Raw genomic sequence first — 22500 nt, forward strand, 5'->3', positions numbered from 1 at the left:
GGAACGATCCCCCGATCTGCAGGAAGTGAGTCGGATGATGCCTCTGTAATTGGGCAGCCTGCTCGTTGTCTCGAATTAATTAAGAAGCATGGTCTTTTTTGAAGTGGGGGAGGGGCTGAAAGAAAGCGGTTGCTGATGTCATATCTACTGACTGAAGGAGTGACTGCAGCGCTCTTTAAAAGTAAAAGTAACAAACATTGAGATTGTTAAACAACAGCCGACAGTCAGTTATTGTCTCCGCCAGGAGATTATGTGTCCAGTCTGTCCACGGCTAATCTCTCCAGCTATAATATGTGTTGTGCTCGTTGGTGCCCCCTCCTGGTTGTTCACACTCTCAAAAACACATGTTTTTTCTCGACGTGTTTTATTTCGCTACCGACTGCGAACTCTGGTTTCCGCTCCGGATAACAACTCGTTCCTCACACGCCTAAGACAATTACATGTATGTATTAATACTAATTATAACTATCACTTTACTTCATGTAACGATCACAAAACAACTGCAGTTCCTCTAATGGCCACTTGAGGCCGACTCCATCCGATCCCAATGCCAACAGCCTGGTACAAAAAGAGCGTAACGGGTCTTCAGATACTTTACATATCATTTAATAACCTTTTTTAAATGACATATCTTCAGTTTAAAAACAATCTAAATGTCCTTTTTACGCCGTTTAGATCAAACACCAAAAGAAAACCCATAAAATCTGCGTGCACCCTAAAGCTAAAGGGTGCAGGTCACTGAACAAGGAACTGAACAGGATCCCGTGTGTTTTCAGGGGGTTTCCTCCTCTTCCATCCCATAAACCCGTCTGTGCCCCGCTGTCGGTGAATCGCTCTCTTTGTCCGTCGAACCGTAAGCAGCACAACTCCATGTGAAAATCATATGATGCCATAATGTCCCACACACACACACATTATATACATTTAACACACACACACATATGTACTGAAGTCCAAAAATATGTTTTTGTCCCATCGGCCCTGGGCCTCCTGACCTCGTTAAGTCACCCAGATTCCAACCAATCCTCACATCTGTCTGATGCTGTTCAGGCTAAGAGATGTTAAATCGTCCCTATGTCTTTGTGTGTGTGTGTGCGTGTGTGTGTGTGTGTGTGCGTGTGTGTATGTGTGTGTGTGTGTGTGTGTGTGTGTGTGTGTGTGTGTGTGCGCGCACAGGAAAAAGTATTTACATAACAAACTGGTTGTTCTGTGCTATGAAGCTCATATTGGAGCAGCTGCTTTTGAAGTAAAAAGTTTGTGGGTGCATTTTTTGGTAATTTTTAAGGTAAAAAACATTTTTTTGTCACTTATTCATTTAGATATATTCACATTAAACATGAATACAAAAATTAGGTTTTGTCAGACAATAATAAAGTACAAAAAAACAGTAGAAAAACTAAACATACATCACCCTGTGGGTGCATTTCTTTTGTCATTTTTAATGTTCATTTTCTAAATTTTTTTGAAAGGAATGACCCACATTTACAAATAAAACCACTTTTCTTTTCACTCCCTTTGTTACTGTTTACGAGGATGCCGTTGAATTTCCCGATTGCTTTGAGGACCTTGAACCTTGAACTAAACTCCATTGACCTCCATTACACACACACACACACACACACACACACACATTTTGTGTTCAGCGTTCGTTGCTTTATTTCAATGTTTCATTCCTTTAGTTATTTTAAATATTTTTGTTGTACATGTAAAAGTGTGTGTTTGTCTTTCATAAAGTTATTGAGCCTCAGTGACGTCGGCGGTGAAAGTTCCTCCTTTCTACTTTCCAGAAGATGATAAAATACATTTTGCTTGACAGTGTTGTACCTTTTAAAAAGCGTGTAACTCTCCTCCGGCTCCTTCATCCTCTTCAAGTGAAGTTCTGTTCGGCCCATTTATGTATTTCAGCTCAAAACTATCCTTGGATTTCACTCAAGGAAAAAACAAAACATTCATGTTGTCTGTTTGATATTTACACTGGTTCTATGTTGCCTTGTTAACCTTCTTCTTCTTTTCCGTTATGTATTATTTTTCTTTTAAGTGGGAGTTAATGACGGCTGCAATTTTCGCTGCAAATGTCAGATGTCACATGTGGTCATTAGTGTGTGTGTTTTAGGGGCAACGCTGGCTTATGGCCGGACGCCGACCGCCACCATTAATCTGCCTCAATGTATGTTTTTTGGGGGGGGAGTTAACACCATAATGGCTTCTGTGGGTTTTTGCTCTTATCCCTCTTCGTCTGTAGCGACATTTAGTGCATATATCTGCACACACACACACACACACGCACACACACACACACACACACACACACACACACACACACACACACACACACACATATGCATGCATACATACATACATACAGAGTTGGTCCATCAGAAGGAGGCTTCAGTAAAAGCTGTGTGTTTACGTGGAAAGGGGGAGGAGCTTCACAGCGGGGCGGCTTCTCTCTCGCGGCTCATCGGATCCTTTTGTGTCTTCGTGGAGAAAGAAAGATTTCCTCTCGCTAGACGCAGAAAGTATTGCGACATTGACGTCGTGACTGTGTGATCTTTGATTTGATGATTTAAATCATGACCGTTCTCTTTCTGCAGCTTTAACTTCTGCAGCTTTCATTTTCTCGTATTTTCCGGCCCAGGAAGTGACGCTGAAAACTCTGAGACAGTCGATGACGTCCATTATCCCCGTTAATGATGAGAAGAAGAAAATAATACATATTAATTGCATTATCCTCCTCATACCATGCTTTAGTGATTATGTGCAGATATTGTTGGAATAACCATAATATACAATGTTAGTTCTGTAAAATAGGATGTTCTGAAGAATCTTCTACAATTTCTTCTATTTTTTCAGCTGAAACAAAAAGTTAATTAGTCGACTGACAGAAAACTATTTTAAATGAAACATTAAAGACTTTTTTTGGTACTAAAAATGTCTAAAACTGGTTCTAGCTCTACAAACGAGAGTTTTCTGTGAACGAGTGCGATGGATCGTCGACTCCAGTGACTGAGTTGAGTTGTACTGCCGCTGTATCTCGCGTCCAGCAGCAGCAAACGGACAAAACAGAAAGAAAAACGCCCCGCTGTGGATGAGACGCCCTTTAGCCCCGCCCCCCTATTGCACAACCCGCTGCTCGCCTGTTCATTCAAAGGTTGTCAGGATTCAGTCCGTCGAATTTCCAAAATTGCACCAACTCTGACACTGCACGTCACCAACTATGCACCCGCCAAACGGTTCTTGAGCGCACACACACACACACACACACACACACATAGAATCATGGGTTTTTAGACTGTTGGTCCAACAAAACAAGCGACTTAAAGACAGGATATCAGATATTTTAGATGTTCAACTGTGTCCCTTCTGTGTGTGTGTGTGTGTGTGTGTGTGTGTGTTACCTTTTTGTGAGACATCTTAACAGGAGGCAAAAGGTCTCATCTGGTGAAAGACGGGTGAATCAAATATTACATCAGAGAGCAAATAAATAACATAAACGAGTGAAATCGTTCAACGAGGGCGTTAAAGAAAACGAGAAGATATCAAAGAACGAAGAAGTGAAAAATAAACCAGACATCCAGCAAACGGGTGGGAGGAGAGACGTAAGAGAAGAATGTCCATAGTTATGAAAAGAAAGAGAATGAAAGAGGGAATGAAAAGGCTGTTCCTGAGAGGGGGGTGGGGGAGGAAGCGGTATAAAAGGTATACAGTCTATAAAAGAAGCGAGTGTTGCGTCTCCGGCTGAAGGTCGCCTTCCTCCCTGTATGTTGTCCGCTCTTTAACCCTCACACACTCTGTAAATATAGCTCAGTGATCACGTAAGGCCTCTCGCTTTCTTTTGTCTCATCCAACATTTAAATCGCATAAGGAATTTACCCACGTGCCCCGGCGGGACGAGAGGAGAGGAGAGAAGGCAATAATAAATCCTTTTTTTTAAACCCAACAGTCAGCGGGAAACGTGGAGAAACAACGTGAAAATTAAAGTAAAATCAGTAATGAAAGAATGTCATTAGCTTGAGCTTCAGGAGTAATAAAGAAACAGTAATAAATAGAGACAGTATAAATAGAAACAAGAGGGCGTCAGCGGCACAATGAGCGGTACAATAGGAGATGTGGGTCCCTTGTGCTGCAGGCGAAGTGGCGCTCGCTCCGAACAATGAGGCCCAGGCGGGGGGTTCCCACTTTCAGACTCAGCGGCCGGTTCCTCTGTGAGGGACGGGGGTTCCCCGCTGTGTCACCAAAACAGACTGCAGGGCTGACTTTGTGCCGCAGCTCTTAAAAATTAAAATAAATCTTCTTTTTTCTCTGTTTTGGCACTCCGGCCCACGTAAATCTGTGTTCTTCCACTCCTGAAAATGGGGATTAGTGAAAATGGCCTCCAGCGCTGGTGAATCTGAAAAGGCCAGTTTACGGTATAATGATGTGTTTGAGTAGTTTATTAGATGTCTAACCTCCCGAGAGCCTTTCAACCACACGTCTGACTCAGTCCAGTTGCCAGGAAAACATGTTGGCAATGTACGTTTGTGAAAACCACCAATTCAGTGTGGTCGTTATTACTGTTTTTTAATGTGGACGATTTTGCATTGGGGCAGAAGTTACGTAGCACAGGGACGGATGTTGTTGGAAGAGACCGTTTAGTTGCGAGCAAAAGAGTCCACTAAGGAAAGGGGGCTCAAGGGAGGGGTGGGGGATGGGTTTTAAACAAACAGCTTTTACCCAGGAGGCATCTGTTCATGACCCGTGTGAATCAAATGTCAATGTTGTGGTTGTGCACAAGAAAGTCCTCTAAGTGCATTGCTATTGATGTTACTTATTTATATTTATATATTTATGTTATTTATTTACTTTACGTTGTTGCGCCACGTTGTTGCGCCACGTTGTTGCGCCACGTTGTTGCGTCACGTTGTTGAGCCACGTTGTTGAGTCACGTTGTTGAGCCACGTTGTTGAGCCACGTTGTTGCGCCACGTTGTTGCGCCACGTTGTTGCGCCACGTTGTTGAGCCACGTTGTTGAGCCACGTTGTTGAGCCACGTTGTTGCGTCACGTTGTTGAGCCACGTTGTTGAACCACGTTGTTGAGCCACGTTGTTGAGCCACGTTGTTGAGCCACGTTGTTGAGCCACGTTGTTGAGTCACGTTGTTGAGCCACGTTGTTGAGCCACGTTGTTGAGCCACGTTGTTGCGCCACGTTGTTGCGCTACGTTGTTGCGCTACGTTGTTGCGCTACGTTGTTGCGCTACGTTGTTGAGCCATGTTATTGCGCTACCTTGTTGCGCTACCTTGTTGCGCTACCTTGTTGCGCTACCTTGTTGCGCTACCTTGTTGTTCTGCGTTGTTGCTATGTTGTTGCACTATGTTGTTAGTGCGACGTTGTTGCGCCACGTTGTTGCGCTACGTTGTTGCGCTACGTTGTTGCGCTACGTTGTTGCGCCACGTTGTTGCGCCACGTTGTTGAGCCACGTTGTTGAGCCACGTTGTTGAGCCACGTTGTTGCGCCACGTTGTTGCAACTGGTTTCATCTGCAGCTGCTTCACTGTAAAAGGCAAACCGCTTCTCGTCACCCGCCGGCTGTAACTGTGAAGCCGCCGCAGACAATATCAACACAGTTTTACTCCGGTTCTTTGCACCTCTGAGGCCGCTCAGCCCGCGTTGACGCGCTCATGGATTCACAGCGGAAGAGAAGCGAGGGAAGACATCTGAAGAGAGAGAAACCTGAACAGCTGCCGGTGGCGTGAGCTCTTTGTTCTCCTGCAGAGTCTCTGGAGCAAATTACAAAAACCTCAATAACGAGCTAAAGCGTTCATCATTTAACGATCAAACGTGTGTGTAGCGCTGTTAAAAGAAGGAGCGCAATATGGAGCAATAAGGAGCACAATATATATATATATATATATATATATATATATATATATATATATATATATATATATATATCTAGAGACTTCTGTTTTTTTTGCGTATCTTTGCATACACAATATTTCTCACAGACTCCATCGCAGGAGTTTTTGTCATGTCATTTTGTCAAGTCAAGTCGTGTGTTCAAGAGCCCAAAGAGCCATCGGTTCAAATCCCGCTGCTTCATCCTCACTTTCTTTTATTCCGTCTCCCCTCACTGTGAAAAAGTGTTGAAGAGATTCTTTAAAACATTTTGAGCACAGATGGAATAAGATTAAACATCACCACATCTGTTCCGGACGGCGGATGCTTCACATCTGTCCGCTCGGCCGTTAAAAATAAAACACACATTTATTCTGCGCTTAGCGGAGAACCTCGCCTCTCGCCTCTCGCCCCTCGCCTCTCTTTAATCACGGGCATTAAAAGCTTTAGAAACACCAGCCGCTGCGTTTGGGCAGGAGGCTGGAGGCCCAGTGCGTTAGGTGGCCAAGCCCTGCCTGCGCAGATGTGATTTTCTGCTGTCCAGTAGCTCAGCTGTTCGCTAAGCATGACGTCACTCTCTGTGTGTGTGTGTGTGTGTGTGTGTGTCCCTTCAGTCAGAGCGAGTTCTAACCCATGTGAAATGTAGGTCAAGTGGGGACCAGATGAGATTGTTTAGTGCAGTAATGCTGCTGATGCAAAACAAATAGTGTGTTTGATGCAGCACGTGTGTGTGCACGTGTGTGTGTGTGCACGTGTGTGTGTGTGTGTGTATGTGTGCAGTGAGTCACTGAATCATATTAGATATCTGTGTGTCTGTATCTGTCTGTGACAGTTACAGATGATATGATTAATTATTAACTCAACACTTGTCACTTAATAATAACCATCATTAATAAACGGTAAATTGATAGTCAATTAAACTCTAGTTATTAGTTTAATTTAATTAGATTAAAAGCAATGAAATGATAATTAATGATGTTTGGTAATTCTTTGTAATTCTTCAATTTGTGTTATTTTATCATTAGTTTGCGGAACATGAAATAATGAGTCCTCCAGAGAATAAAGAAATGATCATACGAGCTCAACTATTCACTTTAAATCTTTGTGTTTGCTCGAGATGTGAAAAAAAAAACATGAAAAAATGACCAATTAATCTGCTCCTGGACAAAAGGGGATTTTTTTTTAATTTCTCTTCGGTTCTGAAAAGAATGGAAGTCAATGGTCGCAGTATTTCAGTGAGTTTAGTACATAAGCAACATTAGAGCTCTTTTTCTGTATCTCAAAGCTTGAGATTCTCTTGTTTGTGAACATTAAAAGTTTTTTTTTTTAAATCTGAATAAATAACACAAAGTGCTTCCTGTTGGCGATAATGTATCGGAGCGTATTTCTTCATATTTGTTCTGTTCACACTCGACTACATGAGGCCTGTTGTCGCCACAGACGGCTTTTTGTTTACTGTCAACTGAAGAGTTTCCTCTGCCAGCAGGAAACTACTTTTTGATGGAAACAAAAAGGTGTGAAATCATTCATAACTGATCAACTCAGAAAACATCCTGGACGATTTCATCCAGTGAAATTTTTTTATTTTTTTTTTCTTGAGTCCATCTCTGCTGGATTCGTTCCGGCGGTCTGAGTTCAGCTCTTCCAATTGCAAAATGACGATTTCAAGCCTCATTTTTAAGAGAAGCAGACTTGTGACCGCAGCGTTGCTGATTTGAATCTCGGGGTTAAAGATAAATCTGTGACGAAGTGGAGAGTCAGGAGATTAAAACTCTCCATTGGATACTTTGTTCAGGTGGAGCCGCTCGGGGAACAGCAGGATGTCAATCTAAATGAGTTTTCCACATGAAAAAGTGGTGATGGGAGAGAAAAAAAATGAAAATTTAGCAATCGTCGTGTTTCCATTTAATTGTCGGGAAAGTTTTAAGCCATTTTTTTTTATGTTGCAAAAAAAGAATTGCAAATTAAGCGTGTGTCCTTCAACTGGTTTGAGGCGAATTAACTAATTTTACATTTAGTCTTGATCTTAAAAATGTAAATGATAGTTTAAGTCACATTTGAGTCATTTATATCCTTCATAGTTTGAATCTAGTTTTAGTGAAAGACAAATTGAAAACATCTAAATCCAGTTATTACATTTTAGTCGAAACGTTTCCTCTCTTTTTTTTTGTTGATTTAGTATTAGTCCGCACTTCCTGTGGCTGCTTCACAATAAAAGCCCGCCCTCCTCTCTTTGTTACCCCTGTAGCCTTGCTGTGAGCCGGGACATCACACGCTTCAGGTCTGGAGTGATTTCTGACATGTAGCACACACTGCAGGGTTGTTCTCATGTCCATGGACTCCAAACTGGACTTCAGGTCGGGGCTAAAAATAGCCCTTGCCCTTATCGTGAACGACCTGCCGATTGGACTCATAATGATGGTGGAAGGTATGGACACACCGTCGACTTCCTCTCAACTAACGAGATTACATGTCGGCCTCGTTTGCTTTCCATTTGACCCCGGATACTTCTCATTTAAAGGTAAAATGCCTCATTTGTGCTGAGGAGTCTTACTTTCCTTCGTCAAATCCCCGCCTCTCTTTTGCAAAGAACTTGAAAAGTAATTACCTGAAAGGAAGATTGAGCTCAAAATGTTGGGCGATAATGAACCGGACAAAGCTCTTTGTCTTCACAGCTCTTTGACGCTAGCGAGCAGATTCAGCTGGTGATGGTTGACTCGCGCGTTCCCAACACCCAGCGAACGCACCGTGTTGCCTTCAAAACCTGGAAACTAGCTGTTAGTTGCTGGTCGGGTTCGCAGATGTTCAATGTTGGTCGTTGGAATGGTCGACCTCGATCAGAGAAACTCGACTAACACTCGTACGATTTCGTCAACTTCACAAGTAATCCAGCAAAAGCCGCTCATTAAATCCCCCAACCCTAACACCAACCCCAACCCCAATGTTTGTCTGTACCTCAACCTAACCCCAACCCCAACCCCAACTCCAACCCCAACCCTAACACCAACCCCAACTCCAACCCCAACCCTAACACCAACCCCAACTCCAACCCCAACTCCAACCCCAACCCCAACTCCAACCCCAACCCCAACTCCAACCCTAACACCAACCCCAACTCCAACCCCAACCCCAACTCCAACCCCAACCCCAACTCCAACCCTAACACCAACCCCAACACCAACCCCAACTCCAACCCCAACCCTAACACCAACCCCAACCCCAACTCCAACCCCAACCCTAACACCAACCCTAACACCAACCCCAACACCAACCCCAACTCCAACCCCAACCCTAACACCAACCCCAACCCTAACCTCAAGCCCGCTCAGCATGAAAAGAGCAAAGAAAACCACTGAGACCAAAACGGTCAATTTGAACTAACTAAAAGAGGCAGTCCTACTAGTTTGCAGTGTTTTGCAATCATGAGAATGTCTTGTTCCTGCTGACCGCCCCATTGAGATCTTCATCACAAATCACAAAATGTTTATCCTCATCTGAAAGGAACCTGTGGAAACCGGTCCAAACCCGTCTGAAAACAGAAGAGTTGTGCGTTGAAAGTCATACCCAAATAAAACTGTTAATGACTCAACATGATCCACAGGTGAACGTTGTTTCAGGCCGGTGCATTTTTAAAGGGGCATTCCAGCAAGTTAGCGTTGTCTTTTCGTAAAGTTAGCAGCTTTAAAGTGACTGATTAAAACGAGGGCATTGCCCAAATGGAAGCAGCAGCACCTGAGATATCCTCACGATAGAGTTCCTTTAACGAGCTCCTTGCAGAACCCTTAAGACGTTATTAGGGCGGACTGGATGAGTAAAAGCAGAAGTCACCTTGATTCACAACTTCGTGATCTTTGGTCTTCAATTTTTTTTCAAAATGCTTCTTCTTTGCTCATTTTTGGATGGACAGAAGTGCAAAAGATGTCTGATCTCAGAGTGCATCAAAACAGACAGACACACCAGGACACTATCCAACCAAATCAGATTGAACACACTTTTGAAAGTGACCACATTGAATTTGATATTTGATATTGCGTTTTGAATTTCCTCCCAAAAAACAAAATTCTGCATTGCACTGGGGCCAAGGCAGACGTCTCAGACGGACATCTCAAAACCATTTGCTCGACCAGAAGCCACTAGACTTAAGAGAGAAAACAACAAAGAAAACCTTAGCCAATGTTTTGCTGCTATCGGAAAACAATTATCTCCCCGAGACGATGCGACGCCAACCAGTTAAAGAACTACGGCGGCTTCCAGCTCAGACCGGCAGCTGTGTAAAGGATGCGTTTGTGGCCTACCGGAGGTTTGTTGGCGACCAGTAGGACGAGCGACAATGTCCGCCCGAAAACAGGAATAGAAAAAGGAAAAGAAATACAAATCCAAGGCCAAGAGGTCGGCCTTGTGTCGCTTCTCGGGAATCTGAAAGGTTTCTGTTTCCAGTGAACTGCAAATTGCTGCCCTTTAGAAACGATAAAGTCTTGAGTGCTTGTTGGAGGCCCGTGGTGCATTCAAGCGCGGTGGTCTATAAAAAGCAAGGTCTCCGTCTCAGTAACAGTTTAAAACCTTTTCTCTTTCCTTTTCATTCCTCCCTCCCCCACTTCCCCCCGGCTGCAAGATAATATTTTAGATTCCTTTCATTCCCGCTGTGAATAATTTGTCCCTCTGACTGAAAAGAATATTAATAGAGGTTGATGCGTGCGAGAAAGAACCATCTCTCCTGACATCACGAAAACCTGTGTGCCGTTCATCCATTCATGTGTTCAATTGCTCCTCTTATTGTCGACTTTGTATCGCATTAATATTTCTATGTGTTTTTTTCTTCTTTCTGCCCTTTTTATCGCGACCTCGTAGCGTAATAAAAGGCGTGCATGGACACGTGGAGAGCAACATGTTTTCGCCATAGAAAGTGACTGACTTGTCTTTTTCACGGTGAAAAAAGAAAGAAGGGACGCACACCTATGATGTCGGATCAAAGGGTCGCGACTGTTGAACTAAGAGAAATTGAATTAATTTCTTTAAAGAAAACAGAATGAGAGTGAATGCTATCGTCGTTATTTTAATTTTAGCTTTTAGCTGTCTTGTCGCAGTTCAACTAGACCACGTTTACATGCACCAAATATTCTGTTTGTTACCCTTATTCCCCCAAAAAATATTTATATTCCACTAATATTACTGTTCACGTGCAGCCATGTAAACGTAATATTAACGTAACCGGTGGTGGACCTCAGCCTTCTTCTTGTATTCCTTCTATTATATTCCTTTTATGAATCCAGATTTACTTTAAAAAGGTCGGTGTTGCTGAATGTGTGCGTATCCATTATTGTATTATTATTATTATTATTATTATTATCGGCACATGTCACAATAAAAAAAATGCAAGAATATGCTGTTTGCATGAGCCATAAACAATGTGGAATATCGTCTTATGTCAGCAGCTGATTTGATTTTAGAGTTTCGGCGTAAACCGAAAGTTAATTAATCCATCTGTCGATCAAGAGAAAATGAATGGAAAAGGAATGTTTACTTTCCCTTTATCAAAAAAAACGCAATAAATATTTCTCGTTCTAGCTCCAAAATTGTGAATATTCAAGTTTTCTTATCATTGCAAATGGAACATGTTTGCTCACAAGTGCATTTAAACATGTCACTTTCAGCTCTGAGGAATTGTGATTGGCACCTTTTTTTTAGTCATTATCATTTATTTTTATTGACAATTCCATCAATAAATGAGCAGTAGTTGCAGCTTTGATCAAAACCTGCAAAAACTTGGTCTTGTTGGATACATTTTTATAACGGGTCTGCTAATAATAATATTATTTGTACTGCCTCTGTTTTCGTCCAAAGGATCTCTAACAACGTGTTTGTTCTGTGTTCGCATCTTTCTAAAGAACCGTCGTCATGACGTCGTGCTCAAAGTGTTTTCTAACTCCTCCGACCTCTCGGCTGAAGTCACGTGAACTGATCTGAATAAAGCAGAAGCATCTGCTTTTTATTTATTCTAACATATGTTTGCGAATAACCGTAACCCACCTCACCATATGTGGTACCACTGAGCAGGTGTGAGGATACGAAAATAGGATACATTTAAAAAAAACTTAGCATTTGCGTTCCGGTAAGCCGTGAAGTAAATTTGCAGACGTTGCCGGTTTGTTTCTCGGGGCTCGGAGGCAGATGGTTGAGGATCGCCGGTCTGCGGTTTTATAAACAATCAGGAGGATTATTTGTTTGGCTGGAAAACGGCCCAAAAAAAACGTTAAAAAAAAACAGGAAGTCAGCCGACTTTGTTCGCCTCCGCCGCCGCTTTCGTCTCGCAGCGTCGCTGGAGGTGCAATCACGCCAACCGTTGGGTTTCTCTGCACTCCAACTGAGCACGTGCAAGTCTTTGTAAACAGAAAAGTCACATGACTGAGTTGGAGCTCCCTTTTTTTGCTGGACAGATGTTCATCCCCGCCAAGTTTTGGCAGCAGAGGGGAGTCCAAATTAAATCCGATTTCCTGCCCCCTTCATCTAAATGAGCATGCAGGATTTAGACCGCGCTCCGTGACAGTTAATGACGCTTAATAACTAAATTTGTGCAGATCAGATCGGATTATCACACTTGGTTTTACAGCTTCCAACACGCTCGTGTTTGTACCGAAATGAAACGGCTTCTTTTATTTCTGCGCTGGAGACATTCTGTTTTTTTTCGGACTGTCCGTTCATAAGCGGAAAGTCCAGACTTTGACAAATTGATAAAAGAGGAATTTCTCATGTGATCAAACCATTTCCCTGTTTCACGTAAAGTATGTCGGCACCAGATTTCCAGACTTTTTAAACCAATCAGAACGTGGAGGGGATTTCCTAAAAATTATGCACAAACTTGTTCAAATGCGTAATGAGTTCTCACCTCCAACAAACAAACAAAACACTCCAGTGCTCAAACGAACGACAGGGCCTGAAGGCACCAGTTCCCGACTGCAGTGCTCAGTCTGTTCTCGGGTCTTTTGCTCCATCACATCCCCGCTGTTTACTACTTCAGCTTTAATTGGCAGAAAATACAAAGAATACACCACTTACCACTCCATTCAGTAAACCCCCACTAATCACCAGCCACACACACACACACACACACACACACACACACACACACACACACACACACACACACACACACACACACACACACACACACACCTTCGGCATTCATTTGCACAAACGCACAAACCCCCCCCATCTCTCCTTTAATTGTTTTCAATTTGTTTCTCGTTAGCACTTTCGTACCCCTGTGCCTCCTTCTCTTCTCGCTTTCTTTTTTCTTTCTGTCTTCCGCCGTCCTGACGGGGCGAGAACATGCAAAAGCGAAAAGGTGTAAGAAGTGGTTGACGAATAAATAAATGAATGAATGAAGAAGAAGAAGAAGAAGAAGAAGAAGAAGAAGAGAGTAGCTATACAATCTGCACAAGAAGACCAGAATCTGCAGAAAGGTAATACTTTGAAACATGTCGAGAGAGAGAGAGAGAGAGAGAGAGAGAGGGAGAGAGAGAGAGAGAGAGAGACCATCCTCGTCCTCCTTCCTGCTCTCCGCCACATAATGAAATAATTAGATAATTAGATGAGTAATTGCACTAATTCTTATTTCTCTTTCCTCCCGCTGTGACGTCTGCTCGGCTGCAGAGACGTGTACATTTAGACGCACTGGAGTCCACTGCTGCCCCAGTGCATTATGGGGAAACACGGACCCCACTTTTGTTTTTAATCAGCCGTGCATTTGGGCTGTGTGTGTGTGTGTGTGTGTGTGTGTGTGTGTGTGTGTGTGTGTGTGTGTGTGTGAGAGCGGAGTGATTAGTTGCACACACACGCAGTCATCTGATGTTTTTTTCCCTCCTTCCCGTCTCAAAGCCATGACATTGTTGAAATGTTAAAAGTGTGACTGGCTCAACGCCATGGCAACATCATGTAAAACCACCCAATCTACTGCGTGTGTGTGTGTGTGTGTGTGTGTGTGTGTGTGTGTGTGTGTGTGTGTGTGATATAGGTTCCTCCATCGCCAGTTGTGATTGCTCTTTACAGCGCCTCTGCTTCGTTAACAAGCAAGTGTGTGTGTGTGTGTGTGTGTGTGTGTGTGTGTGTGTGTGTGTGTGTGTGTGTGTTAGTCACAGAAATAGCTGCCAGCGCTCATCAGCCTCCTTTGAGCTCATCACCGGATACTTCAGAGGGAGAGAGAGATGAGATGAGATGAGATGAGATTAGGGATTTGGTTTGCCGAGAAGCCGTCAGATTGAATCGGCACGCTGTGTTTAGGCCCATGTGTTTCATGTGTGTGTGTGTGTGTGTGTGTGTGTGTGTGTGTGTGTGTGTGTGCGTCCCCGTGTAGTCTGATTGAGTCTCTGCATTTTACCACGCCTTTGGCCAATCGTGCACGTATTTGTTTTATCATTCCCCAGGACACACTCCCGCACATAAGCAATGCACACATGCATTATAACTACATCACTTCTGTCTTCACAGGAATTGGGAGTTGGTTTACAAAACACATTTACATTTAAAAATAGAGGATTGCACACAGACTTTTTTTTTTTAAAACACGGTCTTATCGTCTTAAATGAAGTAGATTAAGATTGATCGAGAGAATAATTATATTAAAGTTAGGTCGAGTTATGACTTTGACGGTTTTCATTTAGTGTGGTTTATATTTGACAGGAGCTATCAGGAAGTTTTGATGAGTGACATTTTTATTCTGCGTTCAGTTTCTGCATCTGCATCGGTGATAGGACGCGTACGCCATGTTTATGTTGTTTCATATTTCATATTTCAAACACGCAGGTACATGCAACGCTAAGAAATCCTTGAAAACGTTGGACAATAACATATTTAAGTCCACACAAGGACGCTCTTTTACAAAATGTCTCACAAAAGGCTGCAATTTTATATATATATATATATAAATGCTGAGGTTTGAGCGCACCGACGTGATCGATAAACTGAAAGAAGGGAACATGCGACGGGGATGTAAAGCTTGTTTGTCCTCCGCAGCCTTGAAATCAGATCCTCGATCTCCGGCGAGGCACGGAGGTCAAACTGAAGTTTAATTATTTCCAGCAGTCGGTCAAAGCAGGCGGCCGGTCTTTGGAGACGTGAGAACATTGTCCCTGAACGCCACGCGAAGAAGAAAGAATAAAGGGCTCTCAGAAACAGATTCAAATTGGAAATACAGAAGTCGAAGAATGTGCCGGAATCGGGTCTGCTGTCATTTTTGAGGGAAAGAAAGAAAGAAGGAGAGAAAGAAAACACACGACTCATTTCCGGGTTTTTGGCGAGCTGTGGACTAGCGCTCATGTTAGCTTTAGCTGTATGTTAGCCTGCAAGTAACCACCGCAACAATAACGATGCTTGATGCCACATTTGTCTTCTTTTTTCTTGGTACGTTTAGTCATGTTTTTAGCATTAGGTTTAGGGTGTAACAATGAACCTTTGGCTTCTCCAAGTAGCATGTAGCATGTAGCATGTTACAGGACAACTGCCGACCCATTTAGCAAAAAGCTGACTCCACCTTTTGTAGTTTTCATTAAAGAAAAGTGTATATAGATATATTCTACTTGTATTATTTTTGGCTGCAGTGTGATCGCACAGACGTACACAACCATGACTCTGCTCAACGTGGCGGCGGCACGGAAAACGATTAAAAAACTACTTTAGGAAAGAAAAGATCAGTGTTTTGGTTTAAAATAAGTCTATTTGTTCTGCAACTTTTAATTTACGTTGTTTAAAACCACTCAACGTGGACTTTTGATTTCACAAGGGACATGAACACTGGTTTCCCGGGGGATTCACCCGTCCACCCCAACCTCTTCCTTATCCAGACTTTATTTAAACATGTTGAACCGCCACCACTTTCCATCGTCATAGCCATGTAGCGAACTAGCTTGTGTTAGCGCTTTGGTTTTTGTGGTTTATGCAAAGCAGCATTTTTTTTGTCATGTTGGTCCAAGCAAAGCGTAACATTAAATTATGAATGTCTAAATGTTGCTATTTCTATCATGTGCATGCTGCTGCATGGCAGATTATAGACATCTCGTTCATGCTCCTTTGGGGATGTGTGTCAAAATGCCGTCCTAATAATGAAGACCATGCAAAAGAACATTCTCAGATGTAAAAAAAAAGGAAAAAGATCATCTATCTATCCATCTATCATTATGCCGTCGACTGAATTAACCGCAGAATTAAGCTGAACGGCACTTTGACTTGACTCCAAATCCCATTAAATATGGAACATTTGTGAAGAAAACCCATTTAGTCTGCCAGTAATTTTACATTTGAGTGTTTCTGATTACTAACATGTCATGTGACGATGCCAACGTGTCATGTGACGATGCCAACGTGTCATGTGACGATGCCAACGTGTCATGTGACCATGCCGACGTGTCATGTGACCATGCAGACGTGGCATGTGACCATGCAGACGTGTCACGTGACGATGCCGACGTGTCACGTGACGATGCAGACGTGTCACGTGACGATGTAGCCGTGTCATGACGATGCAGCCGTGTCATGTGACGATGCAGCCGTGTCATGTGACGATGCAGCCGTGTCATGTGACGATGCCAACGTGTCATGTGACGATGCCAATGTGTCATGTGACGATGCCGACGTGTCATGTGACAATGCCGACGTGTCACGTGACGATGCAGACGTGTCACGTGACGATGTAGCCGTGTCATGACGATGCAGCCGTGTCATGTGACGATGCAGCCGTGTCATGTGACGATGCAGCCGTGTCATGTGACGATGCCAACGTGTCATGTGACGATGCCAATGTGTCATGTGACGATGCCAACGTGTCATGTGCTGATGCCAATGTGTCATGTGACGATGCCGACGTGTCACGTGACGATGCAGACGTGTCATGTGACGATGCCGACGTGTCACGTGACGATACAGACGTGTCAGGTGACGATGCCGACGTGTCACGTGACGATGCAGACGTGTCATGTGACAATGCCGACGTGTCACGTGACGATGCAGACGTGTCATGTGACGATGCCGACGTGTCACGTGACGATGCAGACATGTCATGTGACGATGCCGACGTGTCACGTGACGATGCAGACGTGTCATGTGACGATGCCGACGTGTCACGTGACGATGCAGACGTGTCATGTGACGATGTCCAGAAAAAGCAGCTAATTGTGATGCAAAAACCATTAAGATCAAAGGCGCATGATGCATCATCGTTTTTTGTTTTTGTTTTTCGAGCTTCATTCGTCATGGATTCCCAACAACGACTTTATAGTTCCCGATCTCCGTAATCTAGCTGCTCGCTGCTAATGCTATCGGCTCAGTAAAGCTGAGGACATTTGTGTGAGGCACTTTTGTGCCATTGTTCTCCTTTTTTTACTCAAAGCGTTCGGAGAATAAACATTGAATTGCCTCAAGGCTGCTTCTCAATATGGTTGTTTAAAAAAAGAGCACAGAAAAGAGTATAAAGCGATTCCACGGAATGCACTTCTCCAGCCGCGTGCTTTGTGGAGGGAATTGTTCACACACTCGCAGACTAAGCAAAGGTCCTAAAGGTCACACCGGAGAATCCGACCGTGGAGGAGCCACCATGTTGCCGTCATACAGACGCCGGTAATTGCAGACTTGGTCCAATTAGCTCGTCTTTAAAACTTTCTCCCAACTTTTTTTCCCATTGTTGTCGTACCAACCCCTGACCCCCCGGGTCACGTGACAGTTGCAGTTGAAAATAATGAAAACTGCTGGAACATATTTTGTTTTGTGTGACAATTGTCTTTTTTTAGGGAGACCCAACCCGAAACTTTCATATTAAGGCTTTCAGGGGGTCTAGAGTATCAATCAAGGGGTCTGGAGGAAGAGGATGGAGACTGGATATCAGCTGTTCAACTCACGCCGGCCGGTCGATGCTTCCCGTCTCTCACGTTGCCTCACTTCCTCTTCTCTGAAGGCCAGACCCCTGTCGGGCCTAATTAGGTATTGATTTGATCGGGGGCCAGGCGAGAAGGCCTGCTCTGAGAGCTTTAGTCGCACTGCATTATTAATGCTCATGCGGCACTATGTATAGCTGAGGTCCGGCGGTCACAGGAAAAGCCCAACGCCAGTTCCATGTTCTCTCGGCGCTCAGGCTCCGCCTCCCCGCAACGCTTCCTCCAGTGTCGAGTTCCTTTCTCCACGGCTCTGAGGGACTTGGAGAGATGCTGTTTCTTGTGTGTGTGTGTGTGTGTGTGTGATTTGATGAGCATTCCCTGAATTAATTTTTGAGCAGCTCAGTCGCTCCCAGCAGGCCGAGTGCGCTCATGTTCCTACGCCGTGAGACGTCGTTCCCGCTGGATGTCCCCGTCAACACGTCCTCTCGGAATTAGATCAATCCCCAAAAAATAAAATTAAAAAAAGGCGGATGGCGTCCGTGGTTACAGTGTGGTCTCGCTCTCATAGAACAGGAGTTACATACGTAACCAAAAACCCTTCTTTTGTCTTTCAATATTAGAAAACTGTTTTGTTTCCTAATATTTACGCGTTTCCTCAGTTCTATTGTTAGACGACTGAATGAGTGCAAGAGAGCCATTTGATCACTAAATCATTAACAAAAGCAAAAAGCAGCTCTGATCAAAAGCATGTGTGCATTTTCACTACACTGCCACGGTCTGTAACGTTTAAATGACTCTATTTTTAGAGGAACACTTGTATTCCCCCTCCGCACGCCGATTATCCACTTTGGAGAATTCCTTTGCTTTGCCCCAAATCTGTGATTCTTGGATATGCAAATTAAATTAACTTCATTTAAGCGCTCGGTGGCTTTGAGTGGGAAAGCGGCTTCTGTTTCTCCTTTCTTTGCCTTTTTATTTATTAAATGTGGTTAACATGCAGGTCTGAACGGCTCCTGCTGTTACTTTCTTTGCCTCAAGGGGGCGTATGCTCGACAGTCACTGGAAATCTGGTGAAACGATGAATCATTTTAGCTTTAAACTATGCAGTTACGAGGAAATCCCGTGTTTTAAGTGCTGTGTGTGTGTGTCTGTGTGTGTGTGTGTGTGTGTGTGTGTGTGTGTGTGTGTGTGTTTGTGTGTGTGTGTGTGTGTGTGCCTCAACCAGGTTTCATGCGTTCACATCACATATTTGAAGCCTGTGCTTCTTCTTTTTTTGGTCCTTTCTGGTGCAAATGTGGATTAGCTAGATGTCTTGTGATTCCCTCCATGCATGTATTTGTGTGTGTGTGTGTGTGTGTGTGTGTGTGTGTGTGTGTGTGTGTGTGTGTGTGTGTGTGTGTATGTGTGTGTGTGTGTGAGTCTCTTAAGTTTGTGTCACGCTGCTCTCGGCTGCACTGCTGGACTCTGTGAAGTGAAACGAAGTGACACAATGGAGGTTGGGGGGAACAGTGTGTGTGTGTGTGTGTGTATACAGTATAAATATATATATATATATATATATATATATATATATATATATATATATATATATATATATATATATGTATTCAAATGCTTCTGCATAACCTACTGACAGAATCCCAGATGTCATAATGTGTGTGTGTGTGTGTGTGTGTGTGTGTGTGTGTGTGTGTGTGTGTGTGTGTGTGTGTGTGTGTGTGTGTGCGTTGTCATGTCATGTGTGAACGCTTTTGGGCCCAGAGTGTGTTAGTTACTAACTGACCTACATATTTTTTTTGCCCGTTGGCTCGGGGAGACTTTGTAACTCTGTTATCTCATCCAGCCAATCACTTCCCCGTATCTGCTCTCTGTCCAATTACATCCTCAATCTCATCCGACCAATCGCAGCCTCCGCCTCCGGGGGGGGCGGGGTCATTCTGTACTGTACGCCGGGGATGCTGCTGTCACTTTAAATATGAAAACACTCTCCATCACGTGGCCCAAATAGCATGGGGGCTCGAGTAACTTTGACTTTCAGGGATGATTTCTCACGCTGAAGCCCCTCCCCCTCCTCACTTAGAAGCAGAGCTGTATTTCTGGGCTTCTTGGAAAGAAAGGGGTTTTTGAAAATTCTTTGAAGCTTCCTTTTTATTTGTTATCAAAGCTGCCTTTGTAGGCCATGGGAATTTTGCATGTGCAGGTTTAAGGGAACTTTGTGATGCGTCAGAGTGTGTGTGTGTGTGTGTGTGTGTGTGTGTGTGTGTGTGTGTGTGTTGTGTCTATCATACCCTCACCACGTGAATTTAAAGTAGTATAATACAACTTAATTAGTTTCTGGCTTCAGGCCAACACAAACTGAGAAGACTAAAGGACCATTAAGGGGGGATTTCACACACACACACACACACACACACACACACACACACACACACACACACACACGCTGCGCTCACTGATTTGAAGCGATCAGATTGTCAACAAGATTTTCAGACTGAACGTAAATGAAGTGAAACTATTTCACCCTTCGCTATTTAAGTCCCGCCCCTGGAACGCAGACCGGCCAATCGGAGCTCAGGATCGTCTCGGCTCTGTAGACGCTCACACAATGGCTTCATATTTGTAAAAAAAAAAGTATCTTCCGGCTGGTTTGGGGGAGTTTAAACGTTGTGCTGAAGGGAGATAAACGTTGTCTGTGGAAAATGGCACCAACGAAAAGTTACAATTTCTGTATATTTATAGTAACGTTGATTAACACGAAAATATAAAATACGAGAAAATTGGTGAACGTCTTCCTCAGATCAAAGAGCGGTTCTTGCGTGATGATCGTCACGATACGTTTCACGGTCGCATGGCGGGGTGTTTTGATTGGCCCGGACGGTCACATGACCCGAAAGCCAACAGCGGGCCGAAGAGAAGGAAGAGAAAAAGCCCCAAAACAAGTGAATGCCATTGAGCTGACGCTGTTATCAACACATTCATACACCGACAGGGAGCAATCTGGGGTCAAGTGTCTGGGCTAGCGCAGCCGGGGATCGAACCGCCGATCCTCTGATTTGAAGGACGACCCTGCTAACCAATGAGCCACAGTAAAAAAAACGACTTCCTGACCCTTAAAACCTGCCGTAGCGTGTGCAAAGAAAACGACAACGGCAGCATTTGAATCCTCGGTCCTCGAGCATCGAACCGCCGGTGCCGCCGCGAGGCTTTTCCCCCCGGAGACGCTCGTTCTCTACTCGCTCATCCGGCTCGTTCACCCCGTGTTCAGAGTGTGGCCCGACAAGTGGCTCCACTTGAACTACGCATGCTAACCTTTCTACACACACACACACACACACACGCAAAGACACACACACACACACACACGCACGTCTTTGTCTCAGTTGCGCCGTGTCTCCCTGCTCCTCCGTATAATGGGGATGGGGTGGGGGAGGGTCAGGTTGGAAATTGCAATATGTATTTATGTTTCCCTGTATGCGGTTGCCAAGCAACAGCGGGACGGACGAGGGTATTTACAGTTAATAAAAAAAGAAGTGAGTGACATTAGCTCGGTGTGTTGGAGGTAAAGCGCTAATTTTTCTTTTGAAGGCTGAGAAGAAAGACAAGTGTGTGCGTGTGCGTGTGTGTGTGTGTGTGTGTGTGTGTGTGTGTGTGTGTGTCTGCATAGTGACTAATAAATGCTTCCACACTGTCTGTGTAGGCTCTTTTATGTGTGTGCGTGTGTGTGTGTGTGTGCGTGCGCGTGTGTGTGTGCGTGTGTGTGTGTGTGTGCGTGTGTGTGTGTGTGTGTGTGTGTGTGTGTGTGTGCATGATAACGCTCACAAAGCCTCCTCTTCCTCGTAGATCTTTCAGTGTGTTTCAGTTTGTGTGTGCAGCAAAAAGCCTTTGCACTGCTGTGTGTGTGTGTGTGTGTGTGTGTGTGTGTTCTCACCATTCTCATCATTGTCTATCTATGCGTGTGTGACTAATATAAGCTCCCATGCCATTGTCTACATGCGTCTTTGTGTGACTGTATTTGTATTATTCTCAGTTTCCAATTTAAAGAAACAAAACATATTTATTGTCATCCTTTAAATGAGAACAATCTCAGATTGTAAACTGCTGTGCGTCAGTAAAATGCACCCTACGGGAAACGCACTTTGTCATTTATGTTCCTAACCCTTCAAAAGATGAAAGTGACGCCTTTAAAGATGCTTTAATATCGCAGCCCGACAGTGTTTTGTGTTTTGTGTTTTTGTGCTCAGTTCCTCGTGGCGGTGAAGCCGCTGTCATTCCATGTTTTGATGGTAAACATGTCGGCCGGCGTTAACGTCACGTCTCTTCTCCCCGCAGGCTTTGAAAGCATCTTGGAAGGCTTGTTTGGGCCGGGACTAGTCAACGACATCGCCCTGTTCCAAGGTAAACGTCCTCACACCCAACTTTTAATGGAGAACACATTTATGTTGAAAAATCTACTTTTCCATTTACAGTTGATTAAAGATTAACGAAGGAATACAACAAAAACAAATCAATGATTGTATCTTCTAGAAGGAGAAAAATACTGTTTTTTATTGAGTTATTTCTGCCCATAGTGTTGCGTCTACTGCACGGTAAACTACGGAAGCCCTAAGCGGACATAACGTTTTTCAGGTTTTCAAAATAAGGTTTTAACAAGGAAAACATTTCTGAACGGATTTCATTCCGAGGAAGTATAAAACATGTTCGTCCCGATAAGATCAAAAATATAAAAATATCATACAATTGTGAGAGAAATGTCTACAGACACAAAATC

The 22500-nt window shown here is 43.8% G+C and overlaps 1 protein-coding gene across 1 annotated transcript in view; it reads left to right on the top strand.

Moving 5' to 3' along the window:
- The window catches only part of lcor (ligand dependent nuclear receptor corepressor), a gene marked incomplete at both ends in the record, with an annotated part of 69882 nt that overhangs the window by 18309 nt on the left and 29073 nt on the right, over nucleotides 1-22500 (top strand). Inside the window, one exon of the mRNA XM_079219344.1 lies at nucleotides 22062-22127. Within this exon, the coding sequence (XP_079075470.1) occupies nucleotides 22062-22127 (66 nt within the window). The remainder of the gene's footprint in view (nucleotides 1-22061; nucleotides 22128-22500) is intronic.

This window comes from Taurulus bubalis (assembly GCF_910589615.1).
Source record: "Taurulus bubalis genome assembly, chromosome: 6".
NCBI classification, from domain to species: Eukaryota; Metazoa; Chordata; class Actinopteri; order Perciformes; family Cottidae; genus Taurulus; species Taurulus bubalis.